This window comes from Mobula birostris, chromosome 12 (assembly GCF_030028105.1).
Source record: "Mobula birostris isolate sMobBir1 chromosome 12, sMobBir1.hap1, whole genome shotgun sequence".
Lineage (NCBI taxonomy): Eukaryota > Metazoa > Chordata > Chondrichthyes > Myliobatiformes > Myliobatidae > Mobula > Mobula birostris.
In genome coordinates, this window is record NC_092381.1 from 35,322,821 (window position 1) to 35,349,230 (window position 26,410).

A 26,410-nucleotide genomic window follows, 5' to 3' on the forward strand; every position below is an offset into this window, starting at 1 on the left:
TGGGAAGTTGATCAAGAAGATTCAGTCACTTAGCATTGAAGAGAAGGTAGTAAACTGGATTAAACATTGGCTTTGTGTAAGAAGCCACAGAGTGGTAATAGATAGCTGCTTCTCTGACTGATTAGTGGAGTGCCACAAGAATTGGTGTTGTGTCCTTTATTGTTAGTTATTAATATCAACAATCTGAATGAAAAATGTGGTTAACTAGATCAACAAATTTCCAGATGACAGCAAGATTGGGGGTATGGTGATAGCCTTTCTCACTGCCTGTGGCTTGCAGAGGAACCTGGGTCAGCTGGGAAAATGGGCTGTAAAGTGGCAGATGGAATTTAATGCAGACAAGTGCGAGGTGTTGCACTTCAGTAGGACCAAACAGGGTAGGTCTTACACAGTGAATGGTAGGGCACTGAGGAATGTGGTAGAACAAAAGGATCTGGGGATACAGGTGTATAATTTGTTGAAAGTGGTATCACAGGGAAATAGGGTCATAAAGAAAGCCTTTGGCACATTGGCCTTCATAAATCAAAAGTGGTGAGTACAGGAGATGGGATGTTATGTTGAAGTTGTATAAGACATTGGTGAGGCCTAATTTGGTATTGTGTGCAGCTTTGGTCAACCACCTACAGGAAAGATGCAAATAAATTGAAAGAACATAGAAAATTTACAAGGATGTTTCCAGGTCTAGAGGACCTGAGTTATAAGGGAAGATAGAATAGGTTAGGACTTTATTCCTTAGAACATTAAGACAGAGAAGAATTGATAGAGATATACAAAATTATGAGGGATATAGATAGAGTAAATGCAAGCAGGCTTTTTCTACTGAGGTTGGATTGGACTACAACTGGAGGTCATAGGTAAAAGATGAAAGGTGAAAAAAAGTTTAAGGGGAACATGAGGGGGCACTTCTTCACTCAAAGGGTCATGAAAATGTGGAACAAGCTGCCAGGACAAGTGTTGCATGCGAGCTCAATTTCAATGTTTGTGAGGTTTGGATAGGTACATGGATGGTAGGGTATGGAGGGCACTGGTCTCTGTGCAGGTCAATGGGAATACGGAGTTTAAATGGTTTCCCCATGGAATAGACGGACCCAAGGGCCGGACTCTGTGCTGTACCTTTCTATGACTCTAGATAAAAGCATAGACTATTTTCTAAGTGGAGTGAAATTTCAAAAAACTGAGGTGCAAAGGGACTTAGGAGTCCTTGTGCAAGATTTCCTAAAGGTTAATTTGCAGTTTGAGTCAGTGTGAGGAAGGCAAATACAATGTTAGCATACATTTCAAGAAGACTGGAATATAAAAGCAAGGTTGTAATGTTGAGGCTTTACAAGGCACGGGTGAGGCCTCGCTTGGAGTATTGTGAGCAGTTTGAGGCTCCTTATCTAAGAAAAGATGCATTGACATTGAAGAGGATACAAAGGAAGTTCACAAAAATGATTTTGTGTTAGAAAGGCTTAACACATGAGGAGTGTTTGATAGCTCTGACCCTGTATTACTGGAATTCAGAAGAATGAGGGAGAATCTCATTGAAATTTATCGCACGTTAAAAGGCCTTGACAGAGTGGATGTGAAGAGGATGTTTCCTATGGTGGGGGAGTCTAAGACTGGAGCACACAGCCTCAGAATAGAGGGATGTCCATTTAGGAGATGAGGAGGAATTTCTTTAGCCAGAGAGTGGTGAAGCTATGGAATTTGTTGCCTCAGGTAGCTATGGAGGTCAAATCATTGGGTATATTTAAGGCAAAGGTTGATAGATTCTTGAGTGGGCAGAGCACAAAAGGACACAGGGAGAAGGCAGAAGACTGGGGTTGAAAGAGAACAGAATCAACCATGATGAAATGGTGGAATAGACTCGATGGGCAAAATGGCCTAATTCAGCTACTATATCTTATAGTCTAAATTTTAAAAAGCAGCTGATACATGAGAATGCAATCACTTCTAAGACCCTCCAAATCACACATTCTCCTAGCTGAGCCATTTAGTGTTCTTTCATTGTTATAGATCAAAATCTTGGGAGCTCACTCATCTTACCAATGAACTGATTCCATAAGCTATGGACTCACTTCCAAGGACTCTTCAACTCATATTCTCAATATAATTTATTTATTAGTTGTTTTCTTTGTACTTACAGTTTGCCTTTTGCACATTGGTTGTTAGTTTTTATGCGTAGTTTTGATTCGATTCTATTTAACGTCTTTGTTATGCTGTGAATGCCCGCAAGAAAATGAATCTCCAGTAGTATATGGTGATACACAGTATACCTACTTTGATAATAAAGTTACTTTGAACTTTGTAATACTACTGTTGGAGCATCCTCAAATATTTAGTGCAGCAGTTCAAGACATTGACTCATCAATCTTCCTTGTGGAGCAGGCAATAAAATTCAGCCGAGAGAAAATTAGAAGCTTGCTTGTTGTCTTCTGCATGAAGACAACAGCTGCAAGATCCATGAAAATGGAACAAGTCAGCTTCCTCCAACATTCAAAAAAAACTTTAATCTTTTCGACTATCGACTGAAAGTGGAAGAAAGTGGTATTGTATAATGTGTTCCATTGAATATCTTGCACATAATTAATTCAGCAAGCCAGGAAAAGTCTGAATTTCTCCAACACTGACTTCATACACCAATTTAGATAAATACAAGTTTGAGCTTTTTTTTTGGGTTCATTCTCCAACTTCCTGCTACTGAAAGGTAGAATACATATTTTCCATCCACACCATGAGTACTTACTGGAAAGATAAAAATAGATGTTGACTACACAAGTTGCTGTCAAATAATATCATCACAACAGTACCAAGAGTTTAGGGTGTCTTTTACTGGCAAAATTCCAGAAAAGACTCATTCCAATTTTATATTATCATTCCTATATTTGTTGTGCAATTGATAATATGAATTAAACATTCTCTTGAGATTGCTTTCATCTATATCAAGCCGTGTAATTTGTTCACATTTGTATCAAGTAATTCAGAACCTTTTGAAAAGTGTTTAACTGCTAAACTATATGCTTAAAATGAATGAATAAAACCAAGGGCATGTGGTTGTAAATGACTGTCTATGAAAGATAATACAACTTCTTCACTATAGACAAAGACATGCAAATGGAAATTTAAAATAAATTACATTGTAGTTTGCTCCCCGCAACAGCATCATGAAGCAAAATCATTAAACAATCTGAGAAATCTATTCTCCAATTTAGCTTGGACTCCTCTATGCCAATAAAACAGCTCTAATGTTAGTTTTCCTTGAACAGAACACGAGAGATTTCATCAATACATTATTGGCAAGAAATTACAATAAAATCATTTTACTAATAATGTAAATACTGTGCCTTTTAAATGAAATAGCCATTGCAGTGAGTTCATAAATATGGTTTTAATATACCAAAGTAAAATAACTATTGCCAAATAAATGGCAAAATTAAGAGTATCATTGTAAAGTCTGCACTGACTGGACTGCCAAATTATGCAGAAGCCCAATATGTTGAAATTTTATTGCTCAGACATGAAAAATATGTTTCCTCTTATGAATACCAAAACTAAAGACCATGAACATGTGACAATTCCATTAAATGTAAAAGAATTTCATGACAAAAACTCATGAGGATATGTAAAACAATCATATTGAGCTATTAAAACTAATGGCACTGTTGGATTTAGGGGAACCTAGACAAGTATGATGAAAGCATACATTGATAGGGTTGGATAAAATGAGGTAGCATGTAGTTTGAATACAATGTTAACCCTGTAGCAAGCCAGTTGAGATGCAAGTCCTACATTTCTGCCATTTAAGAATTCCAGGAATCCATTAATGCACACGCAAATACATTCTGCAATATCAAGTGAGCTGAAATAAATGCAAGAAAATATATTTAGTAAGCAAAGACAAAATTAGGTTGAATTCGAATATGGTTGTGCAAGTCTTAATGGTTTTCAAATTTTGTAAGTCTCTGCTGAGCAGTTACAATAGAAAACACAGTGGATTCTGGTTAATTGGGCCATTGGTTAACCAAGGCAGCTGCTTGTTTGGGACAACTCTTAAAGAACAAAAACCAATTGAGAAAATAGTTGGATTCCCTTCATTTATTTGGGACACTATGCTGCTTAATTGGAACAGGAGACTGTTGCCAAACAGTATCTAACTAGCGTCAGCTGTGTGCACCTGTGCGGCCGTTAGATACTATAGCATTCTTAGAGCAAACAGTTTTTAATTAGTGTCAGTTGCATGCATTTATATTCAAAAAGCAGAGATTTTTGTCACTGATAGTTGGTAAGTAAACAACAGCAAGATAATTTAAAAACGTAAACACGAGGAATTCTGCAGATGCCAAAAATTCAAGCAACACGCACCAAAGTTGCTGGTGAACGCAGCAGGCCAGGCAGCATCTCTAGGAAGTGGTACAGTCGATGTTTCCGGCCGAGACCCTTCGTCAGGACTAACGCTACGAAGAAAGTGTCCTGAAGGTGTGGAAGGGTCTGGGATAGGGACATCAAATACCTCCTCATGGCGGAGAGGGTCGCCTTCAGAGCTTGACAGGAGAAGCGACGAGAGGCAGAGTCGATAAAATATGAGTACCTGGGATCCTCAGAAGGTCCAAATTGAGAGGCTTGGAAACGAATCCTAAAGCCAACTGGAGTAAGTTGGCGACGGAGGCACATTCCAAGAAAGGATATATGGCTGTGATTGCGAGTCTGACTCAAAATGTGGTCGAAAAGTTGAAGAGCCGAAGAAATTACAGATGGGGAGCAGTGAGAGATGGTTTCACTGAACTCCCGAAGAGAAGATTTAAACTTCTTCAGTGTAGGCATCACGGAAGAGACCGCAGTAGTGAATTTAAAAACGTAAACACGAGGAATTCTGCAGATGCTGAAAATTCAAGCAACACGCATCAAAGTTGCTGGTGAACGCAGCAGGCCAGGCAGCATCTCTAGGAAGAGGTACAGTCGACGTTTCAGACCGAGACCCTTCGTCAGGACTAACGACAGTACCTCTTCCTAGAGATGCTGCCTGGCCTGCTGCATTCACCAGCAACTTTGATGTATGTTGCAAGAGCAAGATAATGTTCAACTGTTTTGCTCACTGCTGTTTCAAGCATTTAGGCTTGGAGATGCCAGAAATGGCTGGAGTGAAAATGAAATTATTTCACTACTTCAAGTTAGGAACTACAAGGAATTTGAAGGTATCGACAATCACTTTAAATATTACAATGAAAATTTGGAGAATGCAATTGTCGAAAGCACTGTATGAAGGCAGTCCATTATTTGCACTAATTTTGTTCATTTACAGTCGATCAAAAGAACATAGTAACGTACAATAAATTCCTCCATGGATAACTATTAGTTAATATGCAGCTTTATAGTACTGTAGTACTTTTAATAGTGTTTTACTTTGTTCTGCATTTTATTCAAGTACATATTGTGTTACTCATTTAAAAGATAGTGTCTTTTTTTAATACCTGTACCTTTTAAGTATTTCAGCTAATTGGGGCAGCTGCTAATTGGGCCAAAATGTACTGTCCTGATGTGTTGCAATCAACTGGAATGCACTGTACTTAAAACTATTTTAGAAATGATTTGGTTTAAAAACACCACATTCCCATTTTGTAGCACTCAATTCAGGTTGTAAAAATCCCCATTAATTTCAGGGAGCTTCGATAAAACATCTTCATTAAAACATTGGGTTGCCAAATCTGGCTGGATGCATTCCCAGTGTTTTGATCGGGTGACATGCATTGCATGATCATTTTTAACAGCTGAAGAGCCTAGCTACCCGAACCAGATGAAATGGGTTTGGGTCAGGTGTCAAAACAATTTTAAGTCCTTAGGCCAATCTTAATAATAACTGCACTAATGTGCAGTTGAGTAGAAGGTGATACTACTGATTGCCCACAAATAGCAGGAAAAGTACAGATTACACAGACAACTATTTGTCCTATTGAATTTTTTTAAAATTAGATGTTGGAAAGCTGAAATAGAAAAAGAAACTACTCAAAACATTCCATAAATCAAGCAGCATCTAGCTTTACTCTATCAGATACAGTTACCAGAAAAAGTTTGTGAACCCTTTGCAATTACCTGGTTTTCTGCATTAATTACTCGTGAAATGTGGTCTGGTCTTCATCTAAGTAACAATAATAGACAAACACAATCTGCCTAAACTAATAACAAACAATTGTACTGCTTGTCAAGACTGAGTACACCATTCAAACAATCACAATCCAGGTTCAAAAAGTATGTGAACCTCTGGGGTAATGCCTTCCACAAAAGCTATTTGGAGTCACATGTTCCAATCAATGAGATGAGATTGGAGGAGTCGGTTGTGGAGGTGCCCTGCCCTTTAAACAACACACGCAAAGTCCGGTTACTGACAGAACCTGTTCTTCTCAAGAAAGATCAGTTTATGTGCATTATGCCTCAATCAAAGTAACTTTCAGAGGACCTTAGAAGAAGAATTGTAGAGATGCACGAAGCTGGAAAAGGCTGCAAAAGCATTTCTAAAGACCCGAGTGTTCATTAGTCCTCAGTAAGAGAAGTTGTCTACAAGTGGAGAAAACTCAGTACTGTTGCCACTCTCCCTAGGAGTGGGCGTCCTGCAAAGATCACACCAAGAGCACAATGTGCAATGCTGAACGAAGTGAAAAACAACCCAAGGGAAACAGCAAAAGACCTGCAGAAATCTCTAGAACTTGCTAAAGTCTCTGTTCATGTGTCCACTACAAGAAAAACAATGAACAAGAATGGCATTCATGAAAGGGCACTATCGCTCTCCAAAAAAACATTGTTACATGTCTCAAGTTTGCAAACGACCACCTGGATGTTCCACAACACCTCTGGGACAATATTCTGTGGACAGATGAAACAAAAGTTGAACTTTCTGGTAGAAATGCACCTTGCTATGTTTGGAGGAAAAAGGCACACCAACACCAAAACCTCATCCCAACTGTAAAGCTTGGTGGAAGGCACATGATGGTTTGGGGCTGCTTTGCTGGACCGCTTACAATTGTTGAGGGAACAATGCATTCAAAATTCTATCAAGAAACTTTACAGGAGAATGTCAGGAGAGCGGTCCGTCACCTGAAGCTTAATAGAAGTTGAATGATGCAACAAGCCAATGATCTGAAACATAAGAGTAAATCAACAACAGTAGTTTAAAAAGAAGAAAATTTGTGTTTTGGGATGGCCAAGTCAGAGTCCAGACTTTAACCCCAATTGAGATGCTGTGGCATGACCTGAAGAGAGCTGGTCATGCAAGGAATCCAAGAAATACTGATAAACTGAAACAGTTTTGTATCAAGGAATGGTCTAAGTTTCCTCCTCACCGCTGTGCAAGTCTGATCAGCAGCTACAGAAAATGTTTGCTGGAGGTCACTGCTGCTAAAGGAGGTTCTACCAGTTATTAAATACAAGGCCTTACATACTTTTTCCAGCCTAATCTGTGAATGATTAAACAATATGTTCAATAAAGACATGAAAAGTACAATTGCAAACATGAGCAATTCTGCAGATGCTGGAAATTCAAGCAACATACATCAAAGTTGCTGGTGAACGCAGCAGGTCAGGTAGCATCTCTAGGAAGAGGTACAGTCGACGTTTCGGGCCGAGACCCTTCATTAGGACAAAGGGTCTCAGCCTGAAACGTCACTGTACCTCTTCCCAGAGATGCTGCCTCGCCTGCTGCGTTCACCAGCAACTTTGAACAGTATAACTGTTTGTGTTAGTTTAGGCAGATTATGTTTGTCTACTATTGTGACTTAGATGAAGATCAGACCACATTTTATGAGTAATTAATGCAGAAAACCAGGTCATTGCTAAGGGTTCACAAACTTTTTCTTACAACTGTATATACCCTGCAGCTTATCTATGCCTTCCCCAACCAAAACTAATGCTTCTCTGCTACCGAAACTAATTTGTTTTCTTTTCTCCTGGTACTGATCAACTGTCTTTAATTTGAATCGTTATCTATTCCCCTTTCCACAGTTGTAGGCTGACCTGCTGAATGTGTACAGCATTTTTACTAAAGAGCATCTCTACATGACCTGAGCTCAACTACATACATATTCAATCTCATATACGATCATTAGGCTGAGGTTGAAATCAAATTAGCCAGGGACAGATCAGGTATTATTTTTGTGTGCCTAAACCGGGGGTTCCCAACCATTTTATGCATGGACCAATAGCATTAAGAAAGGGGTGTCTGGACCCTAGGTTGGGAATCCCTGCTCTAAACACTGGTCCTTGGTTCTCCAGCAGTAATGAAATGCCTTAAGTAAATTTCAGTTCGCCAACCTTTTGCACATATATTTGTGGAGCTTGTATAATAAACTTATTCTAATAAATTTTAGATCTCAGATTTCCTTCTTCCAGAATATTACAGGCTTCTGGATAGAATACCCTCTAATTGCTTTGTTAAGCCCAAGGTACACATGGATATTAATATATAGTGCAACTCAATTCACCTAGCAACCCCGTAATAAATGTCTTGCTTTTTATTTAAATTTGATCATTTTAAATTCCTTTAAGTGTGTCAACTTAGCTCATTCAGATGGGGTTGGACAAACCCAATAGGTTTCAAGGTACAAGGCCCAGTTTTGTTATAGTATTAAGTATGGAATGGAGCTTTAATTGGATATAAAATTGGGTCTCAGCCCAAGCCTGACCCAAGTGCAGCAGTTATGGCTCTCATCCTGACAAATATCTTACCATGAAGTGTGTATAAGAACTTGAGTGTGCTCTTCACATGCAGTGAAACTGGGTGGTTGCCTTGAATGAAATGGAGTGTTCAAGATAACCACCCACTGCTGTCTTGAACACCCCATTTAGTTCAAGACAATTGCCCAATGGTTGGAGGAACCCAAAGTCTTTTTACAGAAAATACATCCAACCTAGCTGAGCCTGACCAAGGGTCAGGTCCTATCAGGCTCGGGTTGAGTATATCCAGACACTGGAAGTGCCCTCATACTAATCTCAGCAACAGCATGGAGATCATTCCCTCTTGACTTCTAAAATAGCAAAGTCAGTGGCAATTAGTTTCAGATACATATACAATTATTTTTAAAAGAATCAGTCATAAAGTCAGCTCCTATTTTAATCACCAAGGTTCACCAGTTTTGGGCCCCTCATCTTAGAAAAGACGTGCTGACATTGGAGAGGGTCCAGAGGAGTTTCACAAGATGATTCCAGGAATGAAAGGGTTATCATATGAGGAAAATTTGATGGCTCTGGGTCTGTACTTGCTGGATTTCAGAAGGATGAGGGGGGATCTCATTGAAAGCTTTTGAATGCTGAAAGGCCTAGACAGAGTAAATATGAAAAGGATGTTTCCCATGGTGGGAGTGTCTAGGACAAGAGGGCACAGCCTCAGGATAGAGCAGTGCCCTTTCAAAGCAGATGTGGAGAAATTTCTTTAGCCAAAGGGGGGTGAATTTGTGGAATCTGTTGCCACATGCAGCTGTGTAGGCCAGGTTGTTGGATGTATTTAAGGCAGAGATTGACAGGTTCTTGATTGGACATGGCAAAGGTTATGAGGAGAGGCCAGGAACTGGGGTTAAGGAGGAGATAAAAGAAAAGGATCAGCCATGATTGAATGGTGGAGCAGACTCGATGGGCCAAATGGCCTAATTCTGCTCCTATGTCTTCTGGTCTTTATGGTCTAAACTCTGAAGTAAAGCAAAAACCATCAAGTCCCCATGTTTAGTTCTTGTTTTGCTTTAAAATATTTAAGCACAGTTGATCAGATATTAATATCAGCCACGGTGAATACCTTTATTGAACCCTCTTCTTCAGTTGGCTTCTAATTATTTCAGGATTATGGGAAGTAGTGAGAAATGAATGCCTTTTTTAAAAAACGCTAGATGGTACAGATACTGTATCACTGTGTATAATGAAAATGTTTATGCTAAATTTTGCACAGAATAGAAACCATATGTGGAACATTCTTTGTTATTTGTGAAACCATTTTAAAAACATATTGAGATATTTCTTTAAAACCAGTATGTACACTGCAACATCACTTGTTCTGCAATTACTCATTAAATCTACAAAGCAGTTTTTATTTTCCATTTTTCAGAACGTTATGTAAAAAGCTGTGAAGCCTTCCATTAATAGTATATTTCATTGATCACGGATTGATAGATTAGTTAGCCACCGTAAACAGTCCATTATTGTTGAATCTGGGGACAGTTGATGGAACGAGAGGACAGTAAAATGGGTTTTGTCTAATTGGGTGCTTGATTGTCAGCATAGATTTAGTGAGCTGAAGAGCCTGTTATACAGCTATTACAGTACTAAACTTGTCATGATCAACTAAGTTCAGACATCTCCCTCCCCCTTCTTGATTTGCCTCCATCTCTGGAGGCAAACTGTCAATCGACATTTTTTATAAATCTACGGATTCTTATGACTAGACTATACCTCTTCCCATCCTGTCTCCTGTAAAAATGAGATGACCTTTTCTCACAAACAAGAGAAAATCTGGAGGTGCTGGATATCCAATCAATGTACACAAAATTGCTGGAGGAACTCAGCAAGCCAGGCAGCATCTATGGAAAAGGGTACAGTCCATGTTTCAGGCCAAAACCCTTCAGCAGGACAGTTCCTTCATCTTTGCCACATCTGTTCCCAGGATGCAACTTTCCCTTCCAGGACATCAGAGATGACCTTTTTCAAAGAATGGGGCTTCCCTTCCTCCACCATTGATGCAGCCCTCACCAGCATCTCCTCCATTCCCATACATCTGCACTCATCCCATCAACCTGCTGCCTTGACAGTGATAGAGTTCTTGTCCTTACCTACCACCCAATGAGCCTCTGCATGTAACACATAACTCTCCACAACTTCCACCATCTCAAAAGGGATCCTACCACTAAACATATCTTTACCTCCTCCCCCACCTCTGCTTTCCCCAATGATCACTATCTCTGTGATTCCCCTGTTTAATCCTCCCTCCCGGCACTTATCCCTGCCAAACATTTTAATTCCCATTGCAACGTGTAGATCCTTGCCCTCCTCTTGTACCACAATTGAGGACACCCTCAGGGTGGAGGAAGAACACCTTGTATTCCATCTGGGTAGCTTTCAAATTTGTAGCATGAATATCAATTTCTCCATCCAGTAAAAATAAATTCCCTCCCCTTCTCTTCTTCTATGCCCCACTCTGACATCTGACCTCTTCTCATCTTCCCTGGATTCCTCCTCCATCCCTTTCTCCAATGGTCCACTCTCCTCTATCAGATTCCTTCCTCTGCAGCCTTTTACCTTTCCTAACTGCCTGGTTTCACCTATCCTCCTCTAGCTAACCTCCTTCCTCTCCTTCACCTTTTTATTCTGCTATCTTTCCCCTTCTGTTCCAGTCCTGAGGAAGGGTATCGACCCAAAACGTGGACAGTTTATTCATTCTATATAATTGACTTGCTGAGTTTCTCCAGCATTTTGTGTGTGTTGCATAGGATTTCCAGCCTCTGCAGACTTTCTCATATAATGTATATGCATTGTGCTTATCTGCATACCTATAACAAGGTTTTGCCTGGAATGGAGACTTCCTTTTAAAAAACTGATTGCTGAAACTGTTGCACTGAATAACAACTTTGGAAATTGCATATTAATGATAATTAGTAAAATTAACTAACCAAAATTATCTGGCTGACCTTGGGGAATAAAAGGAGGAAACAGATTCTAAGATCGTATGTAGAAACAGGACAAAGGCACAGAACTACTGCTGAAGGAACAGCTCCAAAAACTGGAATTTGTGGAAATTGGTAACAAGTTCAGACAAATCTTGAGATTAAGGCCAAAATTTTGTGGAGAAACATCCAGAGTTACTCCTGTCACCTGTGTAAATGACTCAGTGACATTGCTCAAGAAAATATTTCAAAACAGTCTCGAGACAAAATCATGTGGTTGCAATTCCCCGGCACAAATGCAGAGATCCATCCAAATAACCTGCACCAGCTTAAACCAGGTACAGGATGGAAAATCCCTTTTTGAATGCAAGGGACAAAATAGTTCCAATCAAAATATAATTGTCAAGCATTATTTTGTTTTGCTTTCTTTTATTTAATTTGAAATCAAATTAAAATCTTTTGTGCACTTTCACCATGCTTAGATCATTCCTGAATGCCAGAAACAATCTATTCCATTGTGACTTAGCTGTGGCTCAAGGCCAATTCAAAGTTTTTTTTAAAAGCAATTCTGACAGAGAACTGCTGTCAATGCTGGAAATGCTCCCTCCAATTGACAAGAGTGATACTTTAAGGCCCTGCTCTCACTCCAGATCTCACCTTTGAGGAATGAGGAATTGGAATTAGCGTCCTGCAAATGTAAGTAGATGCTGGAGAAAAATAACCTCATACTAAGTCTCTAAGTTAATGGCAGGTACTGGTGGCTGGCATAATAGGCTCTGATACAGGATTTCAACCTAAAACATTGATGATTCCTTCCCCTCCCCAAATGCTGCTTGACTTGCTGTCCTTCTCCAGCAGATTGTTTGTTGCTCCAGATTCCAGCATCTGGAGTTTGATGAATTTCTGTTGTCCTTTGGCTTAGATCAGAAAGCAAGTTGCTCAGTTTATAAAATGTCAAATTTAACAGGAACTGCTGATAGAAGGTAGTTCAGGAATACATGGCAGAAATCAAACCCACAGATGTTATGGCGTTTCAGTGGCATTCCTGCAGTACTCTGAGGTGAGTGGTACACTGGGGAAGTCAGCAGTCTGGGTGATGTAAAATAAACTACACATTACTCAGTGTTAGAAGGCAAAAGTAAATAGATTACAGTAGTCTAAACACAAGAATTGGAAGGTAGGTTTAGTACCCCTTAGCTGCAATTCCAAAATCATAATTTTTTTTGGTGCTGACATGACGTCACAAATGGAAAATTTCAGAAGACTCTTGGGAAGGTTCCCAGGCAATGCGCAGATCTCTGTGCACCGCAGACAGTTCTGAGAAGTGACCTCACATGTGTAATGAACAGAAGTTGATGAAAAACAGAAAAACCCTGCACGAAGCAAAGAAAAATGAAGATGTCAATTGTGTATCATCAGTGGAGTGAACATATGCCTCTTAACGGTATGCTGATCATGAAACAAGCCAAAATCTATTGCAACGAACTGAAAATTGAAGGTAATTGCGAATATTCGGCAGGCTGGTTGCAGAAATTTAAGAGAAGGTATGGCATCAAATTTTTAAAGCATCCGCTGATCACGACAATCTAGCACCAGAACAGGACTACGATACCGATTGTTTTTATACCTTACATAAAACCTAGAAAAAAGACAAATATAGAGTACTGCAACCCTTTAATCAAAACACGGCATTGTAGGTGGAGACTGAAAGCCTGCCGTTGTTTGTTGGTGTTCAACAGCTGATTTTGGTATTCTCCCGATGCTGCTGTGCTGCTTCTGTTACTGGTAGCTCATATATTTTTATTATACTAATAATACTGTATGTAATAATTTGTATATGTGTGATGAACAAATGTAAGGCAAAGACTGCTTATGGGTAGCACATAAATTCAGAGTCAGAAATGATGGCAATCCAAGCTATCTCATTACATATTCCAAAACCCAAATTATTTCCAGCCCCAAGCATTTTGGATAAAGGGTATTCAACCTATACTGCGTTCCATAAACTAATTCAAAAACTACAAACAAAGTCTACAAATAATAACTCTGTTGCTCTCTACAACAGTTATAGTAACACACTGCTCTAAAGTATCTGCTTAGATTCTGCTCGGGTCTTAGGAAATGTTTCAAGAATAATTCTCTGCTCAGTAGCAAGTGACAAATTAACAGAATCTCTTTTCCATGTCACTACTCTGCCAATCAAGTAAAATTTAGGCTGCTGAGTTTCTTTCACCAAACATCATGCCCTTTATTTTCAAAACTTATAATGAAGAAAATACATGAATCTCATGTTTCACTGAATGAGGCGTGTTGTAAAATTGTGAGAAACATAGCCAAATGTGATTAACAAAAAATATGAAACAGTACAATATTATGAAGATCAGACATTTACTGTGTAGGAAAAGCTAACCACAGATTTTCAAGGAGCAACACTTTACCTGAGCTCAATGCTAGCACTCCTCCCTCAAAGTCAGAAAATTTTGATTTCAAGATCCAAACCAGAGACTAGAGCATAAAATCTAACACTCCAGTGCTGGACTAAGGGAATGCTGCTACAAGAAAGATATCATTTTTATCAAGGCTCTACTCTCAAGTGTACTTAAAAGGACAGAGCTCCAGATGTTTTCAGTGCTCTGAACAACCTTCATTTCTCAATCAAATACTATTTAAAACTATCTTGTTTTCATAGTTTGTGGGAGTTTATTGCACTGATTAGCCACTACACTTACAACAATATTCTGGTTGTAAAATGTGATACAACATCCTAAATCCCTTTATTATTTTAACACTTTATGGATAGCCTTTATCTTCTTCCAAAATATTCTTTCAAGATCAAAGATAACTTCAGTTCTTGTGAACTGCAGATTCTTCTATGAGTGAGAGAGAAGATCATAAGACCATAATATATAGGAGCAGAATTAGACCATTTGCCCCATCAAGTGCTCTGCCATTTCATCATGGCTGATCCAATTTTCCCTCTCAGCCCCGATCTCCTGCCTTCTCTCCGTATCCCTTCATGCCCTGACCAATCAAGAATCTATCAATCTCTGCCTCAAATGCACCCAATAATTTGGTCTGCACAGTCACCTGTAGCAACAAATTCCACAGATTCACTACTCTCCATTTTAGACTTTCTATCCTGGGTCTGTATCCTCTGGTCTTAAGACTTCCCCAACATAGGAAACATCCTCTCCACATCCACTCTATCAAGTTCTTTCAACATTCAAAAGGTTTCAATGAGATCCCCCCCCCCATTCTTCTGAATTCCAGTGAGTACAGGCCCAGAGCCATCGAATGTTCATTATATGACAAGCCTTTCAATTCTGTAATGATTTCTGTGAACCTCCTCTGAACCCTCTCCACTATCAGCACATCCCTTCTTACAAGAGGGGCCCAAAATTGCTCAGAGTACTCCAAGTGAGGCCTAAGCAGTGCTTTATAAAGCCTCAACATTACATCCTTGCTTTTACATTCTATTCCTTTTGAAATGAATACTAACATTGCATTTGCATACCTCACTACTGACCTAACCTGCAAGTCCTTTTATACCTCAGATTTTTGAATTTGCTCTCCATTTAGAAAATAGTCTGCTCTTTTATTTCTTCTACCAAAGTGCATGACCATATACTTCCCGACATTGTATTTCATCTGCCACTTCCCATCTGTCTAAGCCTCTCCACTTATTTTCATATTGTCTGCAAACTTTGCAGCAAAGCTATCAATTCTGTCACTGACATTGACATATTACATAAAAAGAAGCGGTCCCAACACAGACCCCTGTGGAACACCACTAGTCTTCAGCAGCTGACCAGAAAAGGCTCCCTGTATTCCCACTCTTTGCCTCCTGCCAATTAGCCACTGCTTTATCCATACTGGTATCTTTCCTGTAATAGCATGGCTCTAAACTTGTTAAGCAGCATCATGTGGCACCTTATCAAGAGTCTTCTGAAATTCCAGGTACACAAATCCACCGATTCTCCTTTGTCTATCCTTCTTGTTAGTTCTTCAGAAATTCCAACAGATTTGTCAGGTAAGATTTCTCTGAGGAAACCATGCTGACTACAGCCTAGGTTATCATGTTCCAGGCCTATAATTTCTTTTCTCTGCCTCTCTCCCTCCTTTTAGAGTGGAGTGACATTTGCAATGACATTTCCAGAACCATGCCAGAATAAACTGATTCTTAAAAGATTATTAGTAATGCTTCCACAATCTCTTCAACCACCTCCTTCAGCAACCTGGGGTGTATACAAACTGGACCAGGTGACTTATCTACCTTCGGACCTTCCAGTTTCCCAAGAATCTTCTCCCTAGTAATGGCACTGTGACACTCTCAAACTTCCAGCATACTGCTCATGTCTTCCACAGTGAAGTCCGACGCAAAATACTTATTCAGTTCATCTGCCATTTCCTTGTCCTCCATTTGTACCTCTCCAGCATCAATTTTCAGCAGTCTGACATCCACTCTCACTACTCATTTCTATTTTATGTATTTCATTAAACTTTTGGTATCCTGGTTGGGTTGGGTTGAGTTGAGTTGTTCTCCGATCTTGGAAATCCATTTGCAAATATTTCATCACCAGACAAGGAGAAATTATTAGTGGTGCTGTTCACTTGTGGTGTGTCCTCTGAATGCTTTGCTTTTAGATACTTATCAATCAGTTGGTTGGTTGTCATTATGGAAAGTCAATTGTGATGTGGGGGGGGTCTCATTGCTGATTGGTTGCATGGTGAACGCTGTGCAATGTCTGGAGTTTTGCGCACATTGGCTTCAAGGTCTACATGTTTGTTGACAAAATTGATATCCTCTTTAATATTATTGGCTAGCTTACCTCTGTATTCCATCTTTTCTTTTCTTAATGATATTTAGTTGTCTTCTGTTAGTTTTTAAAAGCTTCCCAATCCACTAACTTCCCACTAATTTTTGCTCTATTATACTCATCTGCTTTGATGCTGACTTTGACTTCTCTTGTCAGCCACAGTTGTGTCATCTTCCCTTTAGAATACTTCTTCCTCTTTGGGATGTATATATCCTGCATCTTCCAAATTGCTTCCAGAAATTCCAGCCACCACTGCTCTGCTGGCATCGCTGTCAAGTATTCTTTTCCAGTCAATTGTGGCCAGTTCCTCCATCATGCCTCTAATTCCCCTTACTCCACTGTAATACTGATACATCTGACTTTAGCTTCTACTTCTCAAATTGCAGAGTGAATTCTATTTTACTATGATCACTTTCCCCAAGGGTTCCTCTACCATAAGCTCTCTAATCAAGATGCAGAACTGTGTGGGCAAGTGATTTCTGAGCTGACACGGGGCCTCTATGTACTTCTAATGCATGGGCTTATGGTTCTCAATACCATCCACTTCCCCTTCTCCACTATGAGGGGTCATGGGTAAGAGATTCCCAAGAAGAAACCAGTTTTTCCAATGGAGACTTTGAACATATCCTTAACCCATGCATGAATATTTTCCTCTCTTCACCTTGTAAATTCTTCGGTGACAGTGCTCAGAAAAGAATGCTTGCCTCAGGAGTGTGGTTCAAGGTATGAAATTGTCCTAATCTTCCCAGTGGTAGACAACTGCATGCAACTACAGCCTCAATGTTGGGGATGCTGCATGAACAGTAATATTGGTTTGTCCGTGTTTATGGTAAAATTTAGAATCATACTGTACTTTGGTTCGTACTTTTAAACCCTAGTTTAACTCATGAAATCAAAGAAATTGTTTGCAGCCATAAAATGTAAAATGGTGGTTTTATAAGGGGACAAATGACCCTCAGGTGGGAGTTCTAATCCCAATTTAGTTAATTAAATAAATAATGGAAAAGTCCGTGTTGATGATTATAAAACCACCAGATTTTGTGCAAACCCTCATAACATCCTTAAATGAAAGAAATCTGTTCTTTTCATCAGGTCTGGTCTGTGTGTAACTCCAGATCTAGAGCACATCTGGCTTAATTACCCTTCATACAACTTCATGAGCCTCCATCACTAATATGACTTTCATATAGTTTCCAAACTTCTGGAACTGTTCTTCAAAACTACTTATTACCCTTCCGGTAGATTTGTATCCCTGTTACTACATTCTCATCTCACCTCAAATACAGGGAACATTTCATGAGACATTGCTAGCCTGGTGACACCAATGCAGTTACACACCAGCATAAGCCAACGTCACATACAAGAAAATAAAAATCTGCAAGCATTCAACAAAAGAAACTGAGTGTAACAAGGTCTCCCCAATCCCCTGCATTTGATGCCTCTATTCACAAAGAGTAGGTCTCCACAGAGATCAACAGAGATGTTTAGATCTTGAATCGTAGGACTTTTAGTAGATATTTCTCCCTGATGTTTACGAAGGAAGAAATCATGGTTGCTCAAGACATCCGTATTACCTGTCAGGAGATATTCGCAGCCTTACAACACATTAAGGCTACAAAAATCCCCAGGGTTTCAATGAGTGTGGAAGTTGATGGGAAACAAGAGAGGAAACTGGGGGTATTTGCGTCAATCATTAGCCACTGAAGTTCCCAAAGACTGGAAAGTAGCTACTGGGCTCTGTTGTTTAAGAAGGGTAACAAGGACAAGCCAGGGAAATGGAAGCTAGTCAGCCTGACATCCATGGTAGGGAGGTTACCGGAAGGAATTCTGAGAGACAAGATCTACCAGCATTTGGATAGACAGAATCAGAATCACTTTTATTATCACCAGCATGTGATGTGAAATTTGTTAACTTAGCAGCAGTTCAATGCAATATATAATCTAGCAGAGAGAAAAAAATAATAAAACATAATAAGTAAATCAATTATGTATATTGAATAGATTTTTAAAAACATGCAAAAACAGAGATACTATATATTTTTTTAAAAAGTGAGGTAGTGTCCAAAGCTTCAATGTCCACTTAAGAATCCGATGGCAGAGGAGAAGAAGCTGTTCCTGAACCGCTGAGTGTGTGCCTTCAGGCTTCTATACCTCCTACCTGATAGTAACAATGAGAAAAGGGCATGCCCTGGCTACTAGAGGTCCTTAATAATGGATGCTGCCTTTGAGACACCGCTCCCTAAAGACGTCCTGGGTACTTTGCAGGCTAGTACCCAAGATGGAGCTGACTAGATTTACAACCTTCTGCAGCTTCTTTCAGTCCTGTGCAGTAGCCCCTCGATACCAGACAGTGATGCAGCCTGTCAGAATGCTCTCCACAGTACAACTATAGAAGTTTTTGAGTGTATTTGTTGACAAGCCAAATCTCTTCAAACTCCTAATAAAGTATAGCCACTGTCTTGCCTTCTTTATAAACTACATCATGTCAGCATGGTATTGTGTGAAAATTCATGCTCGATGAACCTTTCAGTATTTTTGAAGAAGTAACCAAACTTGCAGCTGAGGGCAGGGCAGTAGATGATGGGGTCTATTTGGACTTCAGCAAGGCCTTTGCCAAGACCCTACATGGTAGGCTGATCTGTAAGGTTAGGTCTCATGGAATTCAGGGACAACTAGTTAGGTGAATTCAAACTGGCTCTGAGAAAGGAGCCAGAGGGTGCTGGTGGAAGTTTGCTTCTCAGAATGGAGGCCAGTGATGAGTGATATACCGCAGGGGTCAGTGCTGGGACCCTTGTTATTCCTTATCTACACAAGTTATTTGTATGCAAATACACAAAGCTTGATCAGCAAATTTGCAGATGACACAAGATTAGGAAGCGTTATTGATAACTTTAAAAAGTTATTCCAGATTACAGAGTATCTTGATCAGTTAGGAAATTGAGCCAAGTCAAGGAAAGGGGCCAAGGAGTGGCAAATGAATTTTAGTATAGATAAGTGTAAGGTGATGCATGTTGGAAAGTCAAACCAGTATATGACATACTATGAATGGTAGGGCACTAGGAAGTGTAATGGAACAGCAGGACTTAGGAATAGATGTGCGCAGTTCATTGAAATCAGGATCACAGATAGGGTGGCGAAAAAGACACTTAGCATACTGGCTTTCATCAGTCTAGGCATTGAACATAGGAGATGGGACATAATGTTGCATCATTTAAGTAGTTAATGAAGCCCCACTTAGAGTACTGTAACAAACGAGAAAATCTACAGATGCTGGAGATCCAAGCAACACACAGAAAATGCTGGAGAAACTCAGCAGGCCAGGCAGCATCTGTGGGAAAAGAGTACCGCCGACATTTCAGGCTGAGACCCTTCAGGATGTGTACAGTTCTAGTCACCCCGCTACAGGAAAAGATGTTAAACTGGAAAGAGAGCAGAAAAGATATACAATGTTGCCAGAACTAGAGGGTGTGATTTATAGGGAAAGGTTGCCATACCAGGTCTTTATTCCTTGGAACATATGAGAGTGAGTGACAAAGTTATAGAAATGTTTAAAATTATGAGGTGAATGGTAAGTCTTTTCCCTGGGATGAGGAAGTACAAAATTAGGGACAAAAAATTTAAGGTGAGAAGGGAAAGATTTTAAAGTGATGAGTGTTAACCTTCTCACAAAGAGCATGGTGGGTATATGAAATAAGTGCCAGAACAAGCAGTTGAGGCAATTACCGAAGTATTATTTAAGAAGCACTCGGATAGGTACATGGCAGGGCAGAGCTTAGAGGGATATGTGACAAACACAGGAAAAAGGGACTAGCTAGGTGGTCATCAAGGCTGGCATAGACTCGTTGGGCCAAAGTGCCTGTATCTGTACTGTGTTGTTGTATTACTGTCAAGAATATCCAAGACGAGAATAATAGACTGGAATATCACCTCCATAGAGTGGATGTGGAGAGGATGTTTCCTATGGTGGGACAGTCTAAGGCCAGAGGAAACAGCCTCAGAATAGAGGGACGTCCTTTTAGAATTGAAATGAGGAGAAATGTCTTTAGCTAGAGAGTGGTGAATCTGTGGAATTTTTTGCCACGGGCAACTGTGGAGGCCAAGTCTTTATGTATACAGTACGCAAGGCAAGGGTGGATAGATCCTTGACTGGCATGAAGGGATATGGGGAGAAGGCAGAAGATCAACGCTGAGAGGAAAATTGCACCAGCCACGATATAGGGCCAGCCATGATGTAGGGCAGAGTAGACTCGATGGGCCAAATGGCCTAATTCTGCTCCCATATCTTATGGTCTAATAAAGTACGTTTCCTACCGAAAGCAGAATTGGTGAACGTAAAATACAAAAGTTAACACATTGATTACAGGTTTTAATAATTAGAAGCATTATAAGTACATTTTCTGACTATAAATGCGGGCTTTTAAACTACACACACTTACGCTAATTAACCAACATATCACCACAGCGCAGAGAAAATCATCCTATGAGATAGTGTGGCGGTCTGAAACTAGTATTTCAATGAAACTGACAAGTATTTACTCTCAGTCGTCCACCGACAGTTTCGATCATTTCATCAGGAACGAACGGGTGAACGAGAAAATGAGAACTAACATGAAACCACATGTTTCCATGGCGCCTTAAAGCCATCGAGTTCAAGTGCTGCAGTCTCATTAATGGGGATAAACACAGATCTTACCTCCACCTCTACCACCTCATCGTAAGCGGGTGGCGGATCAAACCCACTCCGACTGTAGTCTCCTCCACCTCCGTTTCCTCCACCACCACCTCGGGAACCGGTCCCTCCACCACCGCCCCCTCCTCCGCCACTGCCGCCCACCTGGCGGTCGCCGCTCTCCATAGGCTCGTAGCCCAGGCCAGGGCTCTCGTTAGTGAGGAGGGCCACCGCCTCGTTAATATCATTCTTGGCCATACGGAGCGCCTTGCGGATAGCGGCTGGCTCCGAGAAGCCCATGCACAGAAGCGTCGTCATGTGCTCTTCCTCCACGTCCATCCCGGCGGACACAGTCTGTCACTTCAGTCCTATTCTTCCATAGAGTCTGCACCAATACAGGTTCTCTGCCTCAGGGTGACGACTCACCAGGCGTCCGATTCCCACCTAAATGTGGCGCGAACGGAGAATGGCTTAAACGTGTTGTTATTTCTGAATAACTAAAACAGTTATACAGAACCCAAAATACACGGCGCCATGTTGACAAAAGCAGCTTCCGGTTCCTACTTCACTAGGCGAAGCCGCTCCCAGTTAATCGGAAATGACATACGGCCTATCGCCTGGCCTGGCGTCACCATCTTTGTAAAGGAGCTGCTCTGAGCGCCATCTTTCTACAGGACCATTACTGCGCCATCTTTGTAAAGGAATGATGAAAGGTTTTTCCATCTTAAAGTTAATTCGGTGTTTCAAAGCACAAATGTCGGCAGATCTGATCATTGTTACGGTATTTTCTCTTTTCATTTCAGAATTACGGTATCTGGCGTGTAGTTGAGTGGTTCTAAATGCTGGAAATCTTCCTGGACAGATGTGATGCGCAGTAGTTATGGAACAGAGTTGGGTAACGTTTTATACATTTACTTCAATTTCGTTAGCTTGTAGAATTGTTACCTTAAGAGGAGGCCATTCTACTATAGTTGAGTCTATTCAGCTTTTATATTTATAGTTGCCTTTTGAAGGGAGATATTTTGAATGCTGTTAGTGTTACTAGAGTAACTGCTTTATATGCCTTGGTTATTTACCAGATAATGTTGAAGAACTAACAGAAAATCATGGAATGTAAATGTGATAATAAAAATAAATAAAATAGCCACCATTCCAAAGTTCTACTTTAGATTCCCATATTTGAAGATGTCGTAAAATTAAGCCGCTAGATCACTCTGATATAACTTTAATTTTCATTTTACAGGATGTGACAGTTGTTCACAAAGCCAAAGTTAAAGTCCATCCCTAACAACCATAATAATGAAGAGATTCACCAAGATGTTGACTAGAAAGGAGGGTTTAAAAGAGTATCAGAGGGCAGAAGTGAATGCAGTCATTATTACTGAGGAGAAGGTGCTTACAAGCTGAAGGGTCTGAAGGTAGATAAGTCACCTGGACCAGATGCACTACACCTCAGGTTTCTGAAAGAAGTACATAAAGTGATGGCAATGAAACTGACCTTTCAAGAATTATCAGATTCTGGAATGGTTCTGGAGGACAGGAAAACTACAACTGTCACTCCACTCTGTAAGAAGGGAGGGAGGTAAAAAACCAGAATATTATTGGCCAGTTAGCCTGACTTCAGCAGTTGACATTATTAAGGATGAAGTTTTGTGGTACTTGGAGGCATATGATAAAATAGCCAAAAGTCAATATGACATCCTTAAGGGACATTTTGCCTGGCAAACCTGTTGGATTTCCTTGAGGAAATAACAGGCAGGATAGTCAGTGGATGTTGTTTACTTAGATTCTCATAAGTCCTTGGACAAGGTGATGCACATGAGGCTGCTAAACATTGTAAGAGCCCATGTACTGCATGAAAGATACTAACAGATTGGCTGACTGGTAGGAGGCAAAGAGTGGTAATAAAGGGGACCTTTTCTTGGTTGCCAGTGACTAGTGGTGTTCCATAGGGGTTGGTGTTTGGACTGCTTCCTTCCAGGGAATAAAAGGGTTAACATATGAGGAGCATTTGATGGCTCTTGGCCTGTACATACCGGAATTTAAAAGAATGAGGGGGGTCTCACTGCAATCTATCGAATATTGAAAGGTCTAGGTCAGGGGTTCCCAAACTGGGGCCCACAAATCCCTTGGTTTATGGTAAAGCTCCATAGCATAAAAAAGGTTGGGAACCCCTTGCCTAGATAGAGTGGACATGGAGAGGATGTTTTCAATATTGAGGGAGCCTAGGACCAGAGAGCACAACCTCAGAATACAAGGATGTTGCTTTAGAATAGAAATTATTTTAACCAGAGGAGTGTAAATTTGTGGAATTCATTGCCACTGAGGGCTGTGGAGGCTAAGTCATTGAATATATTTAAAACAGAGGTTGATGGGTTCTTGGTTAGTAAGAGCATCAAAGTTTGTGTGGAGAAGGCAGAAAGTGGGGTTGAGAGGGATAATAAATCAGCCATGATTGAATGGTGGAATAGACTCTATGGGCCAAATGGCCAAATTCTGCTCCTATGTCTTATGGGCGAACAACAAAGATCTCATCACCAATCCCTGTAGAGCAGCATTGGTTTCAGGCCCAATCAAAAAAGCAACCTTCCATCGCTGTCCTCTGCCTCAGATCATTGGATCCAATGTGCTTTCAACCTTTTCATGACAGCACTGTCTGTGACACCTTCCATTGCTCTTGACAATAATCTATCTAACTAGATGGTAAATAATTAGCCAGCTTTGTTTTGTCCTTTTTGAGAGTAGAGTATCCAGGGCATTTTTTTTTTACATTTTCCAGTAACGACTAGTGTGGCTGGAACACAAGTCTGCATACAATGACAAGATGTTGTTTGGTCCATAAGCTCTTGTTGTCTGCAGTGAAGCAAACTGACTGACAGCTGACTTCTTTGATGGTAGGAATCTGAGAGGAAGTGGAGTTGGCTCACTCATTGGAAATAGAATATCTAATGATGGATGATGTACGAATTCAAGAAGAAAGGAGTCCTTAACATTTAAGGTGTTTCATTCTTGAATGTCAGGAGTATCTTTCCCTTTAAGCTTTACAGATTTGTGCTTCTTATAACTCCTTTGCAGTCTCTCATCCTAGGAAATGCATTTAATGACCAACAAGAAAGAGAAAAATTATTCAGTCTTCTGTACCAGTGACCCAAGTTCAATTCCCACCACTGCCTGCAAGGAGCTTGTACCTTCTTCCCATGACCATGTAGGCTTCTGCCAGGTGCTCTGCTTCCCTCCCACAGTTTAAGGATGTACTGGTTGGATGGTTAATTAGTTACTGTAATTGTCCTGTGATTAGGCTAAGATGATGAAGGGACTCGGCCCAAAATGTCGACTGTTTACTTTATCCATAGATGCTGCCTGGCTGCCGGTTCTTCTGGCATTTTGTGTGTGTTGATTAAGTCAGGGGATCGCTGCGAGGCACAGTTCAAAGGACCAGAAGAGCCTGTTCCACACTGTATCGCAATAAATAAAATTTAAATTCATAAGAAATACTTTAAGTGCTTTAAATATTTTATATATATTGATTCATTATTATTGTAAGCAATGTTGCTTAGTTACAACACTAGTAAGCTCTTTACTAAAGAAGGTGAATTACTAACCTTTACACCAGTTAAGCAAAATAGAAAACGAGCTGTTCTGTGACAATTCAATCACCAAAAAATATAAATTTAAACAAATGATCTTTACAATAGATGGGTATTGATTTTCTAAGTAATCATTGTTCGAACAGTGGAGGAATGAGGTTTGCTGGGTCACCGTTTGGATTTTGTTTTACTCCTGTTCTTCTGCTCAGTTGTATAACAACCATAAACACCCAATCTGCAAATCTGTAATTCAGGCTGGTATTCCTCAGATTTCTTGCTGAGGGCTTCTCAGTAATGTGCTTACATTGCAGTCAAAGTTGAAAGGTCTAATAGAAGTTCCCTTGTATTAAAAAAAGTAGCTGATTAGCTAAGAAATTTTATCTGTTTGCACACAAAATGAATCGCGGTTAATATGTGCCAATGAATTGCGGTTAATATGTGCCAATGAATGCTGTTAATCTGCTGAATGGTATCTGAACAGGAATTGTTCAAATACCATTCAGGAAATACTTCATTTTATCAGAATCTTTATTTAGAGTACTGCCGCAGGGAAAAAAAACTGACAAGTAAATAATACTTTGTGGCTTCTGTATCATTCCATCCAAAGATTACGATGGTTAATATTTTATAATTAGTTTAGAAATAGTTTTTTTACCACCAAGAGGGTTACACTGCAAATGCTTGACTACAGAAACTCTAGGCTCTTCTACTGTGTCATTTACTAAGGTAAATCGAAAAGCTACAGCTATCAGAAAAATATTATTTAACTGTCATTAACAATTCTGTCGGGTTCAACAATAATCAAAATGGCACCAATTCTGTTTCTTAAAGGTATTCTTAGCAATTATGTGTCCTGCATCCCCTTCTAGACAAAAATCTCTTACAGACCATTATTATTTACAAACTGGAAATTTTATATATGTATTTAAATAATTAGTAATGTAGCTTAATATGTATATTGATGACATATGAGGTAACATTACTAATAATTTTTATAACATTATTATAAATATAATTAAAATGATCAATTATACCATCATTCATTCAGTCCTTTGGTCTTCATATATAGAAAGAAAATCACTCTTTTTCTCCATAAGACATGGGAGCTGAATTAAGCCATTTGGTCCATCAAGTCTGCTCTGCCGTTAAGTCATAGCTGATCCTTTTTTCCCCTCCTCAGCCCCACTGCCCGGCCCTCTCCCTGTAATCTTTGATGCCATGTCCAATCAACAACCTATCAAGCTCTGCCTTAATACACACAACAACCTGGCCTCCACAACTGCCTGTGGTAAAAAAAAAATCCACAAATTCACCACCCTCTGGCTAAAGAAAATTCTCAGCATATGTTTTAAATGGACACCCCTCTATCCTGAGGCTACCCCCTCTTGTCCTAGACTCTCCCACCATGGGAAACGTCCTTTCCACATCTACTCTATGCCTTTCAACATTTGAAAGGTTTCAATGAGATCCCCATCCTTCTAAATTCAATAAGTACAGACGCAGAGCCATCAAACATTCCTCAAGTGATAACCCTTTCATTCCCAGAATCATAACTGTGAATCTTCTCTGAACCCTCTCCAATGCCAGCACATCTTTTCTTAGATGAGGAGTCCAAACCTGTTCACAGTACTCAAGGTGAGTCCTCACCATTGCCTTATAAAGCCTCAGCACCACATCCCTGTTCTTATATTCGAGTCCTCTTGAAATGAATGCTAACATTTCATT

The 26,410-nt window shown here is 40.0% G+C and overlaps 1 protein-coding gene across 2 annotated transcripts in view; it reads right to left on the reverse strand.

Moving 5' to 3' along the window:
* The window catches only part of usp24 (ubiquitin specific peptidase 24), a 255,619-nt gene extending 233,970 nt beyond the window's left edge, over positions 1-21,649 (reverse strand). For both annotated transcript variants that reach the window (XM_072273615.1, XM_072273614.1), the window contains exon 1: positions 21,123-21,649. In XM_072273615.1, coding sequence (XP_072129716.1) covers positions 21,123-21,437 — 315 coding nt within the window. In that variant the 5' untranslated portion in view covers positions 21,438-21,649. The remainder of the gene's footprint in view (positions 1-21,122) is intronic.
* Positions 21,650-26,410: the final 4,761 nt, after the last annotated feature.